Source organism: Pogona vitticeps, chromosome 2 (genome assembly GCF_051106095.1).
Source record: "Pogona vitticeps strain Pit_001003342236 chromosome 2, PviZW2.1, whole genome shotgun sequence".
NCBI lineage: Eukaryota > Metazoa > Chordata > Lepidosauria > Squamata > Agamidae > Pogona > Pogona vitticeps.
The window spans coordinates 175,211,510-175,231,238 of NC_135784.1; the positions used below are offsets into that span (position 1 = coordinate 175,211,510).

Here is a 19,729-nt window from a genome sequence, read left to right on the forward strand (position 1 = left end):
TTCTCTGGTGGCAGGCTTTCACCATGTTATTCAGATTCTGATGGCCCCAGCACAAGGGGGATCCATTTTACCTGTGACCAGCATGGAAGTGTTTTGTGGCTGACAGAAGAGAAACCAAGTGCTTTATTTCTCATTTGCCAGCGTGCTGTATCTCTAGATTTCCCACCCCATGCCCCACTTTCAACCTGCCTTTCTTTAGTCTTAGTGGGAGTCTCTTAAGAGTAACAAGGAAGTGAGGGAAAATGGGTTGCAGGCTTTTAATTCTGGGGAGCTTTCATAAAAAGGCTGGTCAAATGCCTCTCCCCTAGGACATTAACAAGCGCCTGTCACTCCCCGCTGACATCCGACTGCCTGAAGGCTACCTGGAGAAATTGACCCTCAACAGCCCCCTCTTTGACAAGCCATTGAGCCGACGGTTACGGAGAGTCTCTTTGGTAAGTGGCAGCCTCCCTACCCCCCACTCCCAGCTCTGCCGCCTGCTGGATCAGCAATAAGAGATGTCAACCAGCAGTCATCTCTTTACAGCAGCCACCTGAAAAAGAGCAGCCGATCACGCTCTCTGCTTTCTCTTGCAGTCAGAGATTGGTTTTGGGAAGCTCGAGACGTACGTCAAGCTGGACAAACTGGGAGAGGTGAGCTCTATGCTGTCTGTTCGATTGTTGTCGTTTTATCCCGCCTCTCCTCAAAGTAGTTTCAGGTGTCATTCATGCTTTCCCTCCTCTCTACTCACCTTGACAACAGCAATCCTGCGGTTAGACCTGGCTGCGAGAGTATGGCTAGCCTAAGGTTGCCCGGTAGACTTTGTGGCTCAGTCAAGTTTAGTTCTTGGATCTCTGATGTCCCAATTCAGCACCCTAACAGTTATGTCACAGGTAGGAAGGCAAGGCTTGAATAGGATTCCATTGTAGGTGTCATGCCCTGCATACCCAAGTCTTCTTCGGAGGAGGAAATGCCAGGATCACCTGCTTTAGTAAAAGGAAACTGCGATGGAGGAAGGACTTGAGGATGCACCTAATCACCCCTTCCTAGTGGCACAGAAAGTGGAGGCAGATCCTGGCCCCACCAGGGAGGATTCAGCCCTGCCTTGAGAACACTGCCAGCTTTCCAGTTGCACACACACATACACACACTGACAGCTCACGACTGTGAGGGTTCGACTTTTTCCTCCATGCTCGGCTCAAAGAAATCAGTAGATTTTTGTTGCTTCAAAACAGGAGAAAGATTTATTGGTGCATTTAACAATAAACAAGTGTCCGCAACATGATCGTGAGTCTTTTTTCCTTCTGCCAAGGGGTCCCGAAGGAGTTTCCAATCTTCAGACAGGAACGGATTTCCACAACAAATGTTCCATGGTCCCGGTAGATCTGAAGGGACCCAGTCTCTCATGGTCTGCCCCGTCGAGCCTTCCAGCCAGGGCATGGTCTCATCATCCTGATCATCATTCCACAGGGCTCGTCTCTCAGGGTCTTGGTTCTCCCAGGGTCCTCCCTGTAACTCTTCCTCCTCATCTCTCTTATTTTCCATTCCAGCCTTTCTTTCCTTTCTCTCTCAACTCTCTGTCTCCTCCTTCACTCTCTCGCCTCCGCTTCCCTCCAATAAGAGGGTCCGGGTGGAAGCTCTCTTCTCCTTCTATAATTTGCCTCCTCCTTAGGCACTCTTAGTCTCTCCCATAATCCCATCCATAGATCCTCCATCCACACCCATTCCCAACCGGCAACTGCCCCTCCTTCCTTTTTGTCTCCCCTGTTCCTGCCTCAAACTCTATTCTCTTCTTCCTCTCCTTTCCCACCTCTTCCTCCTGGACCTCCCCCATCGTTACTTTATGCATCTCTTCTGTCAGCTCCTCTATTTCTGTCCCTTGCTGGGCTTCCACCGTGGGCTCTGATGCTGGCTGGGGTCTCGCCTCCTTATCCTTGTTGTGGAGGAGGGACGGCGCGCCAGTGAGTGGGGTATCCCTCTTGCCTTCTGTCTCACAATAATGTTGAAGCAAAGAACGCTACCACTGGCATCTCAGCTGCCTGCAGTAGATAATTATGGAGCCAGTTGGAGAAGGGAAGGATCCCCTGCTGACAACAATGAATAAAGGCAGCCTGCCCAAAACTGCTAGAGATAATAAGCATATCTAGCTTTGGTGTGCACTGAAACTTTCTTTGCCCACTGAACAACCTTAGGACTGTGCTTCTCTCTATTTCTTTGGTTTATCTTGTCACCTTGGAATGTGAGTGATTACAGATTGACTGCTGGGTTCTGACCTCTGACTTGTTCTTCTCATGCCCTGTGAAACTCTGTTAACAGCTGCTCTGTGTTGTGACGCGGACTGGCCTGGGACTCCCAAAGATCCTGCCTGCTAAGACTTGACACCTGAAAGGGGGGGGGCACTTGTGGAAACTATTGAACTGACTTACCTTGGGGTGCCTGATGAGAAATCTTCCTTCTCATGCTTTTTTATATTTTCTTTTCCTTTACTGATTTTCATTCTACCTTCTTCCATGAAGAAACTATAGATAGGGTAAATTATAAGTACTGTAGCTATAAAGATCTGAAGGCAGGGACTCCAAACCTGGATCTTTCCAATCCAAATACAACACTGGGACCAGTTCACCACACACTGGGGTCAGTAAGCAGGACATCCTTAATTGTCACTAACAATCTGTGTGGGGGGGCTATGTTTGAAAAGTGTTCAAGAGTTACAACTAGTGCAAAAACACGGCAGCCACACGATGTGTGTTTTGGAGACCCATTTACCACCGCCAGGGTTGGACCAACCTCACTGGCATCCAGGCTACTTTCGAACTTAAATCTGGGGACTTGGGGCCAGAATATCAGAAAGGCCATTTGCTCTTGTATGAATCAGTCCAGAGTATGAGACCTCACCAGCCTAAGGGCTAGGTCGGGGGGGGGGTATAAAAAGACAGCCCCCCCTCTCTCAATGGTGGAACTCTCTCCCAAGGGATATTTGGCTGGCCCAACAGAAATGTGTTGCATCAAGGAGCCTTTGCTCTCAAACCCTGGTTTTGAAACCTAGCTAGGAGAAAACGGACTGAATGTAGTTTTAGAGGATATTTTAATTGCTTCAAGTAATGTTGTTAAATGTTTTTTTAGTCATTTTAATAAATTGTAAGTACCCTTGGGAGCTCTGGTGAGCAGAAAAGGTGACAAAGAATAGTTTTGAGTGGATGAAATAGATAAATATAAACCTGTCAAGAAGGCCTCATGAGCAGGTGACAATACAGGGAAGACACACCTGCAGTCAGAGCTGTGGTTTTACATTCCAGCTTTGAGGGTAAAGTGATCATTGTTTGCTGCTAACATGGGGAGTAACCGGAAATAAACTGATGGCCAACCTGAGGTATGATGGGAAGTTGGGGAGTAGGGAGATGAATGGGCCAGATGTTGGGTGTTGAGGAACTGGCTTCAGCTGCGTATATCTAACATTTCAGGGAACATACGCCACTGTATATAAGGGCAAGAGTAAACTCACTGACAACCTGGTAGCCTTGAAGGAGATCCGTCTTGAGCATGAAGAGGGAGCCCCCTGCACAGCCATCCGGGAAGGTATGTTGATCTCTGTTTCCATCTTTGGTTGTAATTTAAGAGGAATTTCCAATTCCTCTTAAATTGGGCTTTGAATGGATATGTTATTTACTATCATATACTAGAAAATGTATTTTTTTAATGGAACTGACTTATTTATAATTTGTTTCATGTTGAATTATTATTGCAATGTTTGTTGTTGCCGTTATGACTGTTGTTGTTAATTAGCTTGGAAAAATCGTGGTATTGAAGGTAGCAAAGAGATATATTTTGAATAAATAGATAGAAATAAAATATGGTTATCCCTATTCTTATTTTTTATGTAATTTTGGAGTGAAACTGGTATTTTGGGTGTGTTTGCAAACATCAGCATCCAGCATACGGTGTGGAGTTTGGGACTTTGCTGTCTTATTATGCACAATGCCCAGCATAGCTGACTGGGTGGTATTGAAATTTAATAAAATTAAATAAAACAAATTAAAAAGTTTCAGCCATTTAGAAGAACCCCTGGGCATTGGAGAGCCGAGAAATTGCAAGCCAACAAGCTGTAGCCACACACAAAACTGTTACATGATGAAAGTGTTGCTGAAGACAAAAGTCAAGAGACTAAATCTACTCTCTGCTGGAGTAGACCCATTGAATCAGTGAGACTTAAGATTTAACAAAGCCCATTGATTTCAGTGCATGTGCTCTACATGGGACTAATGACTGGATCGAGGCCAGGATTCATGTAAACTGGAGCAATTTACCTACCAGTGGAGGTCAGCATGTGGTTACAGCCCTTCCCATCCAGACCCCTCCATCCACTCCGCATATATGGATGGGGCCTATAAATGAGACAGGAAAGAAGGCAAAAGCAGAGTAGCCGCGTGTACGTGTGCATGTGCCCATGTATTTGCAGGAAATATGAGTGTTCAGACTGGTCCTGGGGATGAGGCATAGGTCTATATTTTGTTGCAGCTTTTCCACATCCGTTTGCAAACATCAGCATCCAGCATACGGTCACAGAATTATTCAGTGGACCAGAACAAAAAATCATACAGATGCAGGAGGCAGCCTCTTCTCAGAGGGGGATGGTCCTTGGGGCTCACAAGAGCTTCAAATTACTGTATCTTTTTCCCCCCAGTGTAGGAGCAGTTTGCTTGAAGTACACAGTTTATAAACTATTGCATTAAACAGGTAGAAGTGGTTCAGATGGAAAAAATTCACCATGTGTCTCTGTCTCTCTCTCTCTCTCTCTTTCTTACAGTTTCACTTCTAAAAGATTTGAAACATGCCAACATAGTGACCCTGCATGATATCATCCATACAGAAAAATCCCTCACACTTGTCTTTGAGTATTTAGTAAGTCATGAGGGTTTCGGGGTGGGGAAACAATAGGTTGGGATTTGTTTTTATTTATAAGTTGAAGTAGAGTTCCCAAATGAGAATAGAATAATCCAAATCCTCAGACCGGAATCTTACTACATATATATGCCAGTTTATCTTAGGATAAATCTCACTGGCAAGTTCCGCTAAATTAAAAAGCCAGAAGCAGCATTTGCTTATAACAGGTTGTATAACTTGGCACCCAACAGCAGACACCTACACTCACTTCTTAACTTGATGCAGTTTGCCAGTAAGGTTTACCCTGACTGAGTTTTGTCAGAAGACATAAATAACAAGATTCTGGCCAATAGGTGGGAATATAGATGATGACAAACAGCTTTCTTCTGAGGGCTCCTGTAAATTGTAATGTTATGAGGGGGGCTAAATGACTTAAATGAATTCTTAGTGCTGTCCCAACACAGCCATTTCAGTTGTCAGCCTTTGTGACAGAGCTAGATGTATTTCTCAAATTAGGGATTTCCTAAAGCATAGTAGCTCTATTCATGTCTTACTTACCAGTAATCGCCAACATGCTTAGAGAGGAGGGGCTCACCCTTCTTACTCCACTGTTACTCTATCCATGGAGAAAGAGAGGGAAAATGAGAAAGAATGAGATGTATGTAGAGGAGCATTTCTTACTCACACGTAAGCTCTTCATGTGAGCAAGTACCATAGAAAATTGGGCAGGAATCTCTCTTCTGCAGATACATTTCTATCCATGTGGAGAAAGCATTGGTGATGAGGGAAGGGGCTAGGCCTCTCCTTCTAAGTGTGTTGAAGAGAACCAGGTTAGTGGTTGGTAATGCTGGAATACGGCTAGTAATAGTCATAATGAGTACTCTGGTAGAATTTATAGTCCTTCACATTGATTGATCGATCAATTGACTGCATTTCTATACTGCCTTTATCCCAACAGGGAGATTCTTTTATGCTCACTGGCTTGCAAAACAGATGTATTTTTTTATCTCCCTATCTCAGATTAGCTGCAAGAGGGTGGCTTGCAGGACCCATAGTAAGGACTGGCAAGAGGATGCCCATTGGCTTAATGCACCTCCCTTGAGTATCTCTGCCCTTCACTCAGGGCCTTTTTGGCTGCCAGCATTACTGTGACCAGGGAAATGCCTACAGTCAACATGCCTTACCTCGCCTTGTTGACAAGTGTAATTATACTTTAGGAAGCCTCCTGAAAATGAAGTGCCACTTGGAAACAGGGTGTGAGTGGGAACAGCAGCAAATTTAAGGGAGCAGAGTGAAGCCTCCAGTGAGTTCAGGTGGAACCAACAGATCTTTCCTCTGACCTCTGTTACGTTTCCCATCCCTGTCCTAAAACCAGCTGGTGGGCTTATGTCTGAAATGTGAGTGCCTTCATGGCAAACCAAAGCATTCCTTTTAGGAAACGGAAGCTCATTGGAAAGTTAGGCTTCCTGAGCTTTGCACAGAGAGGAGATTTCACCATGCAGCACTGAGCCTTGTCTTCTTTGATGCACCTTCAGTATCGTGGGCCATTAAGGGAATGAGAGATCTCTTAGATGCTTCCAGCAGCCCCATCCAGGCTTCCCTGTCACCCTGCTCTTCAAGAAGAAGTAAGGTACAGTGGTGCCTCGCTTAGCGATTGCCTCATTTAACGATGTATTCGCTTAGCGATGAGGTTTTTGGAGCGATTTTGCGCTCCGTTTAGCGATGTTCCCTATGGGGAAATTTCGCATAGCGATGTTCAGGACCTTGCCTCACTTAGTGATGACAGTTTTAGATCCCCTGTTTTGCTTAGCAATGTTCCGTTTTCGCTATTTTTAAAGTGTCTTAAAATGTTGAAAAACGGTTTTAAATGCTTGGGATCAAACCGACAGTTCAGTGCTTTCCAATGGGGGGTGGAATTCACCAAAAATTAACGAAGACTCAGAACAAAGCCAAATTAAGTTTGCAAAGGTTTTCGAAGGTGCGTTAACGATCCCAAGCATTTAAAACCATTTTTGAACCTTTTAAGACACACTTAAAATTGCAAAAACGGACGTCGCAAAACCATTGGAATGCATTGAATAGGCTTCAATGCATTCCAATGGGGGGAAAATTGTATCGCTTAGCGATGTTTCCTATGGGGATTTTTGCTTAAGGACGGTAATCTGTTCCCATTGGAATGGATTAACCAGTTTTCAGTGCATTCCTATGGGAAATGGTGTTTCGCCTAGCTATGTTTTCCCATAGCAATGTTTTTTTGGGAACCAATTAACATTGTTAAGCGAGGCACCACTGTACATCAAGCTGACAGGAAGAAGCTGTGTAGGGATATGAGATTAGCACAAAAGCTTCCCAGTTACAGCATCAAATCATCACTTTGGTGTGATGGAGCCATTGTCTTGAGTCTGTGGGTTTATCTACCACCTGTGGACCCCAGGCCATCTTAGGAAGGGTTGATCTCATAGCATTAATGAGGAACAGTGTGGAAGACTGGAGGTTTTAATTTTATATCCCAAAGTTTGATTTTGATGCACTCAACTGAGAGAGAAAAAGATGTGAGTCCTTTGTACTTCCTTCTCAACAGGATAAAGACCTGAAACAGTATCTAGATGATTGTGGCAATGTAATCAATATGCACAATGTGAAGGTAAGGGCTGATTCCCTTCATGTTCTCTGTCTGTGTAGGTTTTTGGTGGCATGTCAGCGCTCATTTTTGCGTGTACTGCTGGCAAATGCTCACCTCACAATGAAAGTCCATTGGAGGATTTGACGCTCTTATTGTTTGCATGAGCTGAAATCCAGTAATAAGTTGCAACTACAGTAGTCTCGTGAATCAGTGAGTCAACTATTGTATAAGTTCCCTTGACTCAATGAGTCTACTCTAGTTGTGACAGGCTAGTGGATTTCAGCCATTTTGTTGTTAGGACATGTTTTCAGCTTTATAAACAGTCTCCATTTCATCTTCTACTCCCCGCCATTCTGAGATTTGTTTTTAATACATACACCTTAGTAATAAAAATGTAAATGAGTGCAATCCATTTGTTCATCTCATCTAGAGCAGTCCCTTTGCATCAATAACACTTAAAAGTATCAGCTTGACAAGCTCCATTCAGTCAATCAGTCTGATTTAGCTGAGACTGACAATTCATTTAGCCTACTGCTTCCATAAAAATGCAAAATTAATAAAGAATAGAAATGTACACACTCTCTCTTTTGTATGCTCCTGTTGGGTTGCCCTGCCCCTCAGGGCATCTGGACCTTGTTTAGCTAAAACAACCCACTGCCAATGCTAAATATTTGCCCCAGATCTTCTCATGCCATATATGCCAGCACTGTTGAAGCAGCATGTGTTAGCATTTCTTCCACACCCTGTCCATGTGGTTCTTTTAAGTAGTTAATAATTTCCTTTGAAGCCATGCTGGATGAAACTCAAACTGATTCGGAACTGAATTAAGAAACGAGCTGTGTGTGGTCAAAGAAAACTTGTCATCTTTGAAGAAAGTAAGCTGAGAGTCAGATATGTTGGCATTAATATACTTCTCTTTTACATAGTAAGTTAGGTGTAAGTTACACTTATAGCAAGTTCATGGAAAATGGTGGTTAGTAGAGATGGGGGTATCCGTACCCTGTTTCCCCAAAAATAAGACCTAACTTGAAAATAAGCCCTAGTATGATTTTTCAGGATGCTCGTAATATAAGCCCTACCCCCAAAATAAGCCCCGGTTAAGTGGAAGCCTGCCCTCCACCCTTGTGCAGCAACCAGAAGAAGATGACAGGACTGTATTCGAATCAATGTAGATTGTTGTACATGAAAAAAAAGACATCCCATGAAAATAAGCCCAAATGTGTTTTAGGAGCAAAAATTAATATAAGACCCTGTCTTATATTTGGGGAAACAGGGTATTCGTATATGAATATCCCCGCACAGGTAGCGTTAACTAGACCCATGGGGCCGGACGGCCCACGCACCAATCCGACACAGTGCAATTCTACCAATGGCTCCGCAGCGTATGATCCGCTCACCACTCTTCGACCTTGCAGTGAGGCTTGTTCTCCTGCCTCCTGCCAGGAGTGGAGAGCGGATCGTGCGCTGTGGAGCCATTGGTAGAATCGTGACAGATTGGTGAGTGGTTAGTCTTGACTTTCTTGCTCCATTGATTTCAATGGGTCTGCTTTAATTATGGTGAAATATGGATATTCCCTGTTCTCCCAGTTAACGAGGACATTAGAAATGCCTTGTGAGAGCATCCAGAGTCTCAGTATATACATAGCAGTTATTATAGGGTAGGAAGAGATGATCTGTAGCTGCAGAAGCTCATCTAGAGAACTTGGTTTCCATTTCCAGCTGTTCCTGTTCCAGCTGCTACGTGGCCTCGCCTACTGCCACTCTCAGAAGGTGCTGCACCGGGACCTCAAGCCCCAGAATTTGCTAATTAACGAGCGAGGAGAACTCAAACTTGCAGATTTTGGTGAGTGCAAATCAGCTCTCCTCATTTCCTCCAAAGAAGACCCCTGGTGTTTTAAAAATAAATATTAATATTTGTTTTGTTGTTGTTTTTCAAAAATTCTCCTAGGATTGGCCCGGGCAAAATCCATTCCCACCAAAACTTACTCCAATGAGGTGGTGACACTTTGGTACCGGCCACCTGATATCCTGCTGGGCTCTACAGAATACTCCACACAGATTGACATGTGGTAAGGATTCATAACTTTGAATGAAAGCATTTCCTTTTAATGCTTTCTATGTGTATGTCAGTGGTCTTCTAAAGGGGCAGAAAAGGAGCCTCTTTCCTACTGGGTCCATCTTTTTAAGCAAAGCAGGAGCCAGGTACTTTTATTCAGTAATCCACACATTAACCAAGCTGCCCCAGGCTTAGGCAGGGAAAAGGTACTGAACAAAGGTAAAGAGGTGGAAACTAGATGTAAGGTGTTTTGAGTTCTGCGGTATTTAGTGCAGGGTTGCCTCAGGAGACTAGTTAGGGAAAGGCTCACCTGAAGATGGAAATCTACTGCCCTGAGAAAGCTTTCAAATATAAGCAAACAGGGCTGTGAATTTCATGACTAGAGGTGGGGTAGTAAATACCTATATTTTACACAAAGGAGCATTAAATTCTGTGACCTGCTGAAACTGCTGGATAGTCCAGGGGTTTAGGTATTTGTGGTTGGGAGTTCAGTTCCTCACTGGGCCTCTTTGACAGAGGCTGGACTCGATGATCCATAGGGTCCCTTCCAGTTCAGTGGCTCCAAGATTATTATGATGATGTGAGGCATATTTTCATTTCCTTGCATAGTTGAGTTTCTGATTATCATGGGTAAGGTACCAGTGGATGCAGAGTGCTGATTCTCTAACCCACCAACCACAGGAAATCTCACATGCTCTCTCCCTGGCAAGAAGGAGCTTTAAAACAAAGAACAAAATAATCGCCAGAATAATGATGAGATTTTAACAGTACTTGAGTGAAAGATTTGGGGGGGGGGGGCTAGATTTTAAAACACCAGCAATATGATCCTTGCTCTACCTTCTTTGCTGCTGACAATGCCTGCTCTTCTCTCCCTGCAGGGGAGTGGGCTGCATTTTCTATGAGATGTCCACAGGACGGCCGCTCTTTCCAGGCTCCACAGTTGAGGAGCAGCTGCACTTCATTTTTCGGATATTGGGTAAGGAGAGGCTGGCACCGCTGAGAAAATGGTGGGGATGGAGTAGGAGAGCTGCAGGGGAAGCTTGCTTTGGAGATTCACAACAAACATCATGAGTGACTTCTGGAATCCAAAAGCAATGGATCACCCAATAAACAACAAAAGGAAGTACAAACAACATTAACTAGATCATTGCTTCCTATTTCTTGTCATTCAAAGGCTTCCACGCCTCTCTTGGGCTGAAAAGACTCCCAAGAGTATGTTACAGATCAGTGAAAATGATAATTGGGAGGGGGGAAAAGACAGCCCCTATCCTCAGGCTTACAGTGTCAGAGACATGGTGCAAAAGGAAGGAAGGAAGAAAAGGGAGGAGGAAAGAACAGATTGATAGACTCGTGCTTAAAGTTAACAGAGTTCTTATAATAATCAGCTGTGGTGGAAGCTTTTCATGGAGAGAGGAGCCAGAAATTGCTGATCTCTTAGTAGCGATGGTGGAATAGTTGCACTTCCCAACTTCTCCTTTGCTGCAGCCTGGTTTCTGCTGGATGATGGGATAGGAGCGCTCATATGGATGCTCTCAGAAAGCCCCTCTTCTGCTGCACAGGATAGTGCTGTGGCTTCCCTATTCCCAGACCTTCTCCTTTTCCAATCTTTGTTCCTCTTCTCCTCCATCACCAGGGACGCCTAATGAAGAGACGTGGCCTGGAATCCTGTCCAATGAAGAATTCCGAGCCTACAATTACCCCAAGTACCGTCCCGAGGCCCTGATTAACCATGCCCCCAGGTATGCATTCGGAGGTGGTTCATGGGATGAGCCAATCTGTAAGGGACAAGAATTCAGTATTTTTGCAGCAGAACAGAGGAGAACACCTGCTGTGTCCTCAGGAATGTGGGAGTGCAGGAACTCTGACACCCAAGTAGGTGTTGCCTACCCTTTTAAGTATGTCTTTGCAACCGTCAGGGCCAGAAAGTTGGCTTTAAGAAATAGACATAGATACTCTGCAGTCAAAGCCACTTGTCTTTCTGTCTCTCAGTTTTCCTCTGCAATCCTGAGAATTAACACTGGCCAGCATTTGTGGCAATAGTGAGGGCAGCATAAAGCTATAAAGTTCGGCCCAGTACTCTAGTCTTTCTCTCTTGAGAAATGTTTACCTCCTGGCTCTTAATCCAGTGGCATTCCTCTTCAGTCACCCTCTGGCTACTTCTTCCCGAGCTGAGAGGTAGCCAAAGGGGCTGTCCAACCATCCCTTCAGGAAAGGCTGGCTCTGTCAAGAGTTGTTTCACAACTTCTTTTACTGACTTCCATGCTTGAGTCAAAATTCAGGAGCAGGAAGGGGAGCTGCCCGAGACAAGGGATCTGCCTGTGCTGTGTTCCCAGTCTCACTGGAGAGTAGGATGGGGTTATGAAAAAGCTTTTACCTGGACTTTGGCTACACAGTAGATAACATTGCCTGCCCTGTTGGTTCAGGTCCAGATAGGGCCCCTGTTAAAAATGACTTACTGACCCTTGGTTAGCAAGTACAGTATTGGGTACAGCCCAAGGTCTCTATAGATGGTTTAGCAGCAACAGCAGCCCCAAAAGGCAGAGCTGCAGTTTTCACTGAGACGTTACAAGTTTGATATTCTGTTTTTCTCTCGGATCTTACAGGCTGGACAACGATGGGGCGGACCTCCTAGGGAAGTTGCTGCAGGTGAGGACTTGTTTTTGCATCATTGGAGTGTTCGAGAATTTCCTTTCCTTCCTCTGGTCCCACCTAGTGCCTCCCCAGACGTGGAGAAATGAAAAAGCCTTCCCCGCTGCGAAAAAACAGCATCTGTGGTCTCATTCTAAAGGGGTTTAAGAAGTGTTGATAATAAATAAAAAAGAAGCAGATGAGGAGTTCGAAGAAATGAGGGCATCTCATCAGGCAGGCCAGAGGTTTTGCACCATAGTAAACGGGTTAGTTTTCAAGGACTCCTGTACGTTTCCACTGACACAAAGGGCTTCCAAGCTGCCCTTTGCAGTAGCTATGTACTGTGGTGCAGTTATGAAAATGGGTTGGACTGGGGGTGGGGCAGTCTGGGTTCTGTTCCCGCCAGGCATAAAACTCACAGAGGGACCTTAAACCAATCCCTGATCTCCTCATATCCTTCAGTGGAGGAAGGAGGAGACCCATGTACATCCCCTTTGAGGGAAGCCAGGATCTCTTGTATTAAATACTCTGCATTGGAGGAAAGCCAAAATATAAATGCACCTCATTAATGAATGGAGGATGAAATGTATAAATAGCCTCAACACACAACCTGGTGGATTTGTCAGGAAACAGCACGATCTGGTGGAAGTTGCTGCTTTTCTTTTGTCCCAGCTTCATAGGCAATCCGCTTGCTGCTGAAACTACAGTGGTGCCTCGCTTAACGAAGTAAATTCGTTCCAGCAAAATCGCTGTAGAGCGAAAATGTCATAAAGCGAAAATAAAAAACCCATTGAAACACATTAAAACACGGTTAATGTGTTCCAACAGGCTAAAAACTCACCGTCCAGCAAAGATCCTCCATACGGCAGCCATTTTCGGTGCCTGTATAGCGAGGAATCCATCCCTAAGCACAGCGGGTAGCCATTTTGAGCACCCGGTGGCCATTTTGAAAACCTGATGATTAGCTGTTTAGATTGTCGTAATGCAAAGAATTGGTTCCCGAAGCAGGGAACCGATCTTGGCAAAGCGAAAAAACCCCATTTAAAACATTGTTTTGCAATTGCAATTATGATCGCAAAAACATCGTAAAGCGGATTCGTCTTAATGCAGGGCAATCGTTAAGCGGGGTACGACTATAATAGGTAGCTGTGGTTGCATTCCAAGCAACAAATTGTAACTACAGGACAAGTTGGCAGGATGACATGGAAGAATCCTTAGCTGAACCATCTCTGGGCCTGTCCGTATTCCCTTGCTTAGCCCTAGGCTTCATGCCAGCTTTTTTGTTGTGGTTTTTTGTTTCCTTTTCAGAACAGGCCTGGCCACTTTTGGTCCACCAAAGCAAGCATGCTCTATCAGCCACATACGGCAGCTATATTTTTGTTTGTTTGTTTGTTTGCTCTTCTTTTTATTTTACCTGCCCACCTTTTATAGAGGTATAAAACTAAAGTGCTGGTTAAGTATCAAGCAGGGCATGGCTGTGAGTTACACATTGCAGGTTCGCTTATAGTTTTGCAATCAAGTTGAAATCCAGCCGTGTGTCTCAGCAAAAGTAGGCCCATTGAATCAGGGGCAATTTGGTGAGCCAACTCACCTGTAAACATCATTGATTCAATGGGTCTACTCTAGTTGTGACATACTACTGGATTTCTGCCAATATAAGTTTGAAGTGTTCTGTTTCTGCTTGGGGATAGATAGGTTTATCTTAATCCTTTCTGGTGCATATTTCCAGTCTCTGCCTAAGGCAGGATGGGGGTACATGTGGCTCTCCAAATGTTGGCTGCATGGCAGATTCCAACAGTCATCGCCAGCATAACCTTTAGTAATGGTTGATGGGAATTGCCATAGATGTCTCAGACCTATTACCGCTATAACTTAGCTCTTGGTCAGCGGCTGCATGTGTCCCCACTTTCCCTGGTTCCTGCTGGAATGGCATCTATCCAGCTCCATTCACAAAGGATGGGAATCGGGAACTGGGGCAAGGTCAGGGGGAGCGGGGGCTCACTTGGGAAGGAGGTCATGGCGGAAGCTTTTGCAGACTCACTACATTCTGTTTTGCAGAGCTGGAAAGTTAATTTTTTTGGACTACAACCCCCAGAATCCCCCAGCCACCCTGGCCAGCAACAGTCCTGACTGAGGTATTCTGGGTTTGTCATCTAAAAAAATCAGGGTTTTTTTTTTCTCCCAAGCTGTGGGAGTCCCAAAAGCAACTTTGCCAAGTGTTGCCTTTTCTAGAGGGAACAAATGGGGTCAGCTTATGTCTTCACAGCATGGATCCAGACCCTGGTGTTTTTCTTTCTCGTTCTCTCTTTTTCTTTCTCCTCCCTTTTCCTTTCTTTCTTCCCAAATGCAGTTCGAGGGCAGGAAGCGGATCTCTGCAGATGAGGCCATGCGGCACCAGTTCTTCCACAGTCTGGGAGAGCGAGTCCTCAAACTCCCGGACAGTAGGTGCAGGCTGGGGAGGGAGGGAGGGAGGGAGGGCCAGTCCTTGGAAGAGCGGGAGGGGCAAACGAGAATGTATGTTGACACAAAGGGATGTGGCATTCAACTGGCCTATCAAGTGTAGTCGGGCTATTCCTGGTGAGCAGGAGCCCTCCCCGCCCACCTTTCCTTTGGTATTAAATAGACTCCAGCCCCTGTCAAGGAGGCCCTGTGTGGGAATTGAACCCTCAAGCGCTGGCTCCACAGCCAGCGACTTCAACCACTGAGCTATTCCATGTAGCTTGTGTGCACTTTTTAACCCCAAATAAGCTAGCAAGTATCTTTCCTTAGCAACTATACAGTAGACCTTTCTTGGTTGTTTTTGTTAATAGCTTTGTTTCCTGCAAAACTGAAGATTGAATTGTAGTCATACCATAACACCACTCAGCTGAGCCAGCCATTGTCAAAGTCTTCATAAGCAGAGTACAATGTAGATTTCCTTCTACCGACGAGGGATAACTAATTTAAATTTTTTAAAATTCATATTTCACTCCCTTGTGATTTCAAAATAGGCAGTGAATAAACCACATAACGTATACCCATCCAACTACCTTTCTTTCCTCTCTTTTTTTGCTGTAAACATTGACATTTGATGAGGAATTTATAATTTGAACTTGCACTTAAATAAAAATTCACACGTTTTTAAGTTGTAGAGTTTGAAATGGCAGTGAGGAGAGGTACTGAAATGACCTCCTAAATCCCACCCTCTCCTTACCTGGGAATGTGGCTTCAACAGCGTGTTTTTTCAGAGACAGATCAACTTTAGGAACTTGAGTATTTTTTGTGACCCTTTCTCTGCTAAATTTATTTGAGCTGCAGGACAAAGGCTAGCTGGCAGGAGCTTTACAGATCAGTGGACCCAACAAAAAGCCTTGTCTCACTTGGTTTGTGTTTCTTCCTTTCCTCTTGCAGCAACGTCAATATTTGCACTAAAGGAGATTCAGTTACAGAAAGAGACAGGGCTGAGGTCTGCCTCCCTGCCTGAATCAGGTGAGAAAGGATGACTTGTCAGCCAGAGTCTCGCCTGTTTTCCCACCAGTCCCTCCCAGGGGGAACCGAAATCCAGCTACTTGGGGTACCACTCTCTCCCCAACCTCCCCTGCTGTTTTTTTTTTTTTATTTCTTAACATGGACGTCACCAGATCCAAGGGTGGTCCCGTTGAGAAGGCTAAGGGGAAACAGCCAGAGGGGCTGTCTGCGGGGCTTGTGCAGGAGAATATCCCAGTGAATTAGATCGATTTCTCAGAGACTGGAAACGTACAGCCTTCCGGGCCTTGCAGGGCTGGAGCTCCCTGTCATCCCTCGCCATTGGTTATCTGAGATAGGGCTGGTGGGAGCTGCAGTCAAAGGACATCTGCAGGGTGTTAGATTCTCCATTCCACTGGTGCTGTGGCAGTGGGGTGTGTGGGGAGTTGGCATTTCGATTTTCTGCCTGAGCTGTGCGTAAAGCGCTCTGCCACCTCAGGTCAGCCATTCATGATACTGAAAGTGTGGGCTTCAGTTTGATAGGCCCTGCTTTGACTGTTTTTACTCTCCCCTCCTGAAAGCATGGGGAAATCTTGTGCCATCTCCCCCGGGGAACTACGCCATCCCCTTTAGCCCTCCTCTGCGGCTGCCAGGTGAATGGTCTCTCCTCTCCCACAGGCAGCGCCGCGTTCCGGGTAGTGGACACTGAATTTTAGTCACCAGGTCAGGTATCGGTGCCCTCACCACCACCTCCACCCTCCCATCAGCCCCCCTCCCCCCCCGTTGTCAGCATGACAAGGTGACATTCCCTCTTTCTCATTGCGACACAGTTCTGCTCCTCTCGACACGCCTGTCCCCAACCCGCCCAAGCTCTTCCCTTCTGTCTCAATGCACCGTCGCTTGCAGGGGTGCTGGGTATCATCTGGGATTGGAAACTGGGGGAGGGATGGAAAGTCTCTGAGGAGTGGGGAGGGAAGAGGGATGTGAGGGCCAGGTCAGGTGGGGCGTACTAGTCTAGAGGCTGAGGGATGAAGCAGGAAAGTTCCTTGGCCAAATCTTGCCTCTGTCATCAACTCAACAGTTGCCTTTTGGCAAGCTGCTCTCTCTCTCTCAGCCTCACTCCCCACCCCGAAAAGATGAGAATAATAGTCCTGATGTACCTTTCAGGTACGTCATTTTGAAAAGTTCCCGAGATAACCTGGGCAACAGCTTCCTTTATATTTTGGAACATTCTCACTTTAGGGCGTTCACGGCATTACGGAAACACTGGGTATTATCATTAGAGGCAGAGAAGACGTGGGAAGAGGGGAAAGCATCAAAGCATGTGGAAAATGGCGCGGGGGGGGGGGAAGAAAGGGTGGGCAGGAGCAAAATCCATCCTGCCTGTAACCCTTTCATTATTTTTCTGCAGTGAATGGGCAGAACGGACGACCAAGCCTGCTGCTTTGAAGCCCATCGATCTGAGTTGCTGGGGGATGCGGAATAGAAGCCCGCCGCCCCACCCTGCAGACATCCCCACTGGCAGCATCTTCAAATCAGACTGTGGAGTGTGGACTCTTGCTGGGGTTCTGCAGGGATGGCGTGGGGCGAGAGGGTCACAGTGCCTCCGTTCGAGGAGAAGTGCATACCTGCCTGTGGCATCTGGGCAGCCAGGCACTGACTGATGCCCTCTGCTGCTGGGATGGACTCTCTCTCTCTCTCCCTCTCTCCCCACCACCACCACCACCACCCTCCTCCTCCTCCTCTCTCACACATGGTGTTTCGTTTTATTTTTTAAGTTTTATTTTTTCAATGCAATATTATAAATATTATATTTGCAAATATCTATAAAGAGAGACACCCCTTCCCCTAGACGCTCTCTGGTTGTGGGGAGTGTATAGTATTAACTGTGAGGGAGCCAGGCTCCCCACTCCAATCCTGATGGGAGCAGGAAGAGATAATATGGGGAGAAAGAAGAAGGAAATAGGGGCCACTGTGTCTGTATAGCTCCCAGCCTCTGCACCCTGTATATCTGGAGGCAGGGAGGTACCAATAAGATTTTTTTTAAAAAAGATGGTTGGATCTTTATTTCATACGAAATTTTTCTCTTTCCCAATTGCAATTGCCTTTTTGGGGTGGCCCTCAGTTTTCTTGATGTGGATGCTTATTTCGGACCCCAGATGTTGGCCAGGGGAATCGAGTTTCCTCAGAAATCTCTGGGAAACATGATCCTTATTTTTCTGCTCCCTCCTTTCTTCTGTGGAGTCATTTGTCTGGTACGTTTCCTGCTGCAGGGAGTCCCCCTGTTGCTTTGGGTCAGATTTGTAGCCCTCCATGTTCTTCTCCTCACACCAAAGCCAAATCTCTATTTTTATCTCGTTGGCAGCGTCTTCCTTAAGTCTTGACTTGGGTCTCACTCAGGCTCCCTCCTCCACCCCCTGCCACTGCACATTTGGCCTGCCCGTGCTGTCAGTCTCAGCTGAGTTTCTCTGAATCGATTAGCCACGCCTTCGCATTACTTGCTTAGTACTCAGGGTTTGCACTTATTCCTTTGCCTTCAGAGGCAGAATGCTCTGGGAACGGACACACAAGCCCAAATCATTTCAGCCAGACTTGTGTATGGGACGTTCCTGGTGGATCATGCCTTCCGCACACACATATACAACTGCCCCGCCATTCTTACCTGTTGTTTGTTTCACATTTCATACATCCAAACAACTGTTCTTAGTGGTATCCAGCTAGACTTTTCTCTTGAGAGCATAGCCGTTTCCAAGTCCTTAACTGGTCGTTCATGCAAATATTCCTCTCACGTATGTCTTGGTCTTGGTTCTTTTGTCACACAGACCCCTCCCCTCATCAGCCTCCACACTCTTTATCACTATGACCTTGGCTATGGCGTCTTTACTTGGTTTCTTCTCAGTCCTTCCTCAAATGGCTGCATCCCGTAACCCCTTCTTTGTCCTGTGTCAGAAGTGAACCCACAGCCATCGTGGGTTTAGTCAGCCTATAGCTCACCCTCATGGGGTTTATTGTATCAGATAACTATTTCAAGGGTTAATTGGCTCTTTGCTCAGCCCTTTACTCAGCCAAAATTAACTTTTCAACCTTTCAAAGGTTAACTGGTTCTTTTCCAGGCCTCCCTCAAAGGAGTTGGCCCTGATTGCCTGATCACATGTCCCTTTCAGAACTGTTGGACCCCACTGTGAGTCAGCTTAAATGACTGTTCTTGTCTTTTTATTCTGTTCTTTGGAACATGGAAGCCATCGCCTCCCGAAACCCTACTAGCCATTATTTTTTTTAAAAAAACAGTCTTTCGGACACTGGCATTCTCCAGATGGACAGAGAAGCAACTCCTGGCATTATTAGCCATTGTGACCGGTGGATGATGGCGATCATCACCCAGCCCATCTGGAGAGGGTCAAGTAGGGCAAGACTGGCTTAGGGCATATTGAGGAATCTTATCTGGGCATGGGATCCCCAGGGACACTGATTCACTTTCCTCCTGGCTCTTATTACTAAGAGGTGCCTCACAGAAAAAAAGCGTTTGCTGACAGACTTTGTCTCTTGCTTGGACAGTCCAAGTGAGTGATGCTTCCTTCAAACAGACAGAATTCTTCATTTTATCCCAAGGCACACAACTGAAGGATATAGATCTAGCTCCTCCCTTATTGCTATCCACGTGTGTATAGACAAGATGGCACCCAACCTTCCTCCCTTTGATCACACATTATATATAATGTGTGTCTGTGTGTGTATATATGTACATATGTAACCATTTTTATATGCAGCATGAAAGCGCTTGTAAGGTTCAAAAACCCTCCCCCTCCCCACCTCAACAAGAGCCATAATATTAATCGTTATTATTACTGTTATTATAAAATCCTCAGGCAACATGTAGGATTTCTGAAGGCGCCTCTTCTACAGAGGACATGAAGATATCTAGATGGCCTTGCGCTTGGGAAGCAAAGCACTAGCAGTGCAGGAGGCCAGTGGGCTCGGCTCTCAGACGTACCTGCCTATGCGGTGGAAAAATGGGAGCCAGGTTCCAGTGCCCAAGGTGTTACCAGTGCCAAAGGACAGCCAATAGGAAGGAGCTGAGGAAGGAACCAATGCGAGGTGATGAAAGAAGGCTGTGTTTA

The 19,729-nt window shown here is 45.8% G+C and overlaps 1 protein-coding gene across 7 annotated transcripts in view; it reads left to right on the top strand.

The window, feature by feature from the left end:
• The window catches only part of CDK16 (cyclin dependent kinase 16), a 61,098-nt gene extending 42,217 nt beyond the window's left edge, over positions 1–18,881 (top strand). For 4 of the 7 annotated variants that reach the window (XM_020797566.3, XM_072991314.2, XM_072991313.2 and 1 more), the window contains 13 exons: positions 309–434; positions 576–632; positions 3,441–3,555; positions 4,784–4,878; positions 7,442–7,504; positions 9,203–9,326; positions 9,432–9,552; positions 10,418–10,515; positions 11,173–11,278; positions 12,143–12,185; positions 14,518–14,608; positions 15,558–15,635; positions 17,023–18,881. In XM_020797566.3, coding sequence (XP_020653225.1) covers positions 309–434; positions 576–632; positions 3,441–3,555; positions 4,784–4,878; positions 7,442–7,504; positions 9,203–9,326; positions 9,432–9,552; positions 10,418–10,515; positions 11,173–11,278; positions 12,143–12,185; positions 14,518–14,608; positions 15,558–15,635; positions 17,023–17,060 — 1,155 coding nt within the window. In that variant the 3' untranslated portion in view covers positions 17,061–18,881. Of the gene's footprint in view, positions 1–308; positions 435–575; positions 633–3,440; positions 3,556–4,783; positions 4,879–7,441; positions 7,505–9,202; positions 9,327–9,431; positions 9,553–10,417; positions 10,516–11,172; positions 11,279–12,142; positions 12,186–14,517; positions 14,609–15,557; positions 15,636–16,289; positions 16,340–17,022 lie in introns of all 7 variants that reach the window. The other 3 variants (XM_072991310.2, XM_078386478.1, XM_072991311.2) reach the window with 2 other exon arrangements.
• Positions 18,882–19,729: the final 848 nt, after the last annotated feature.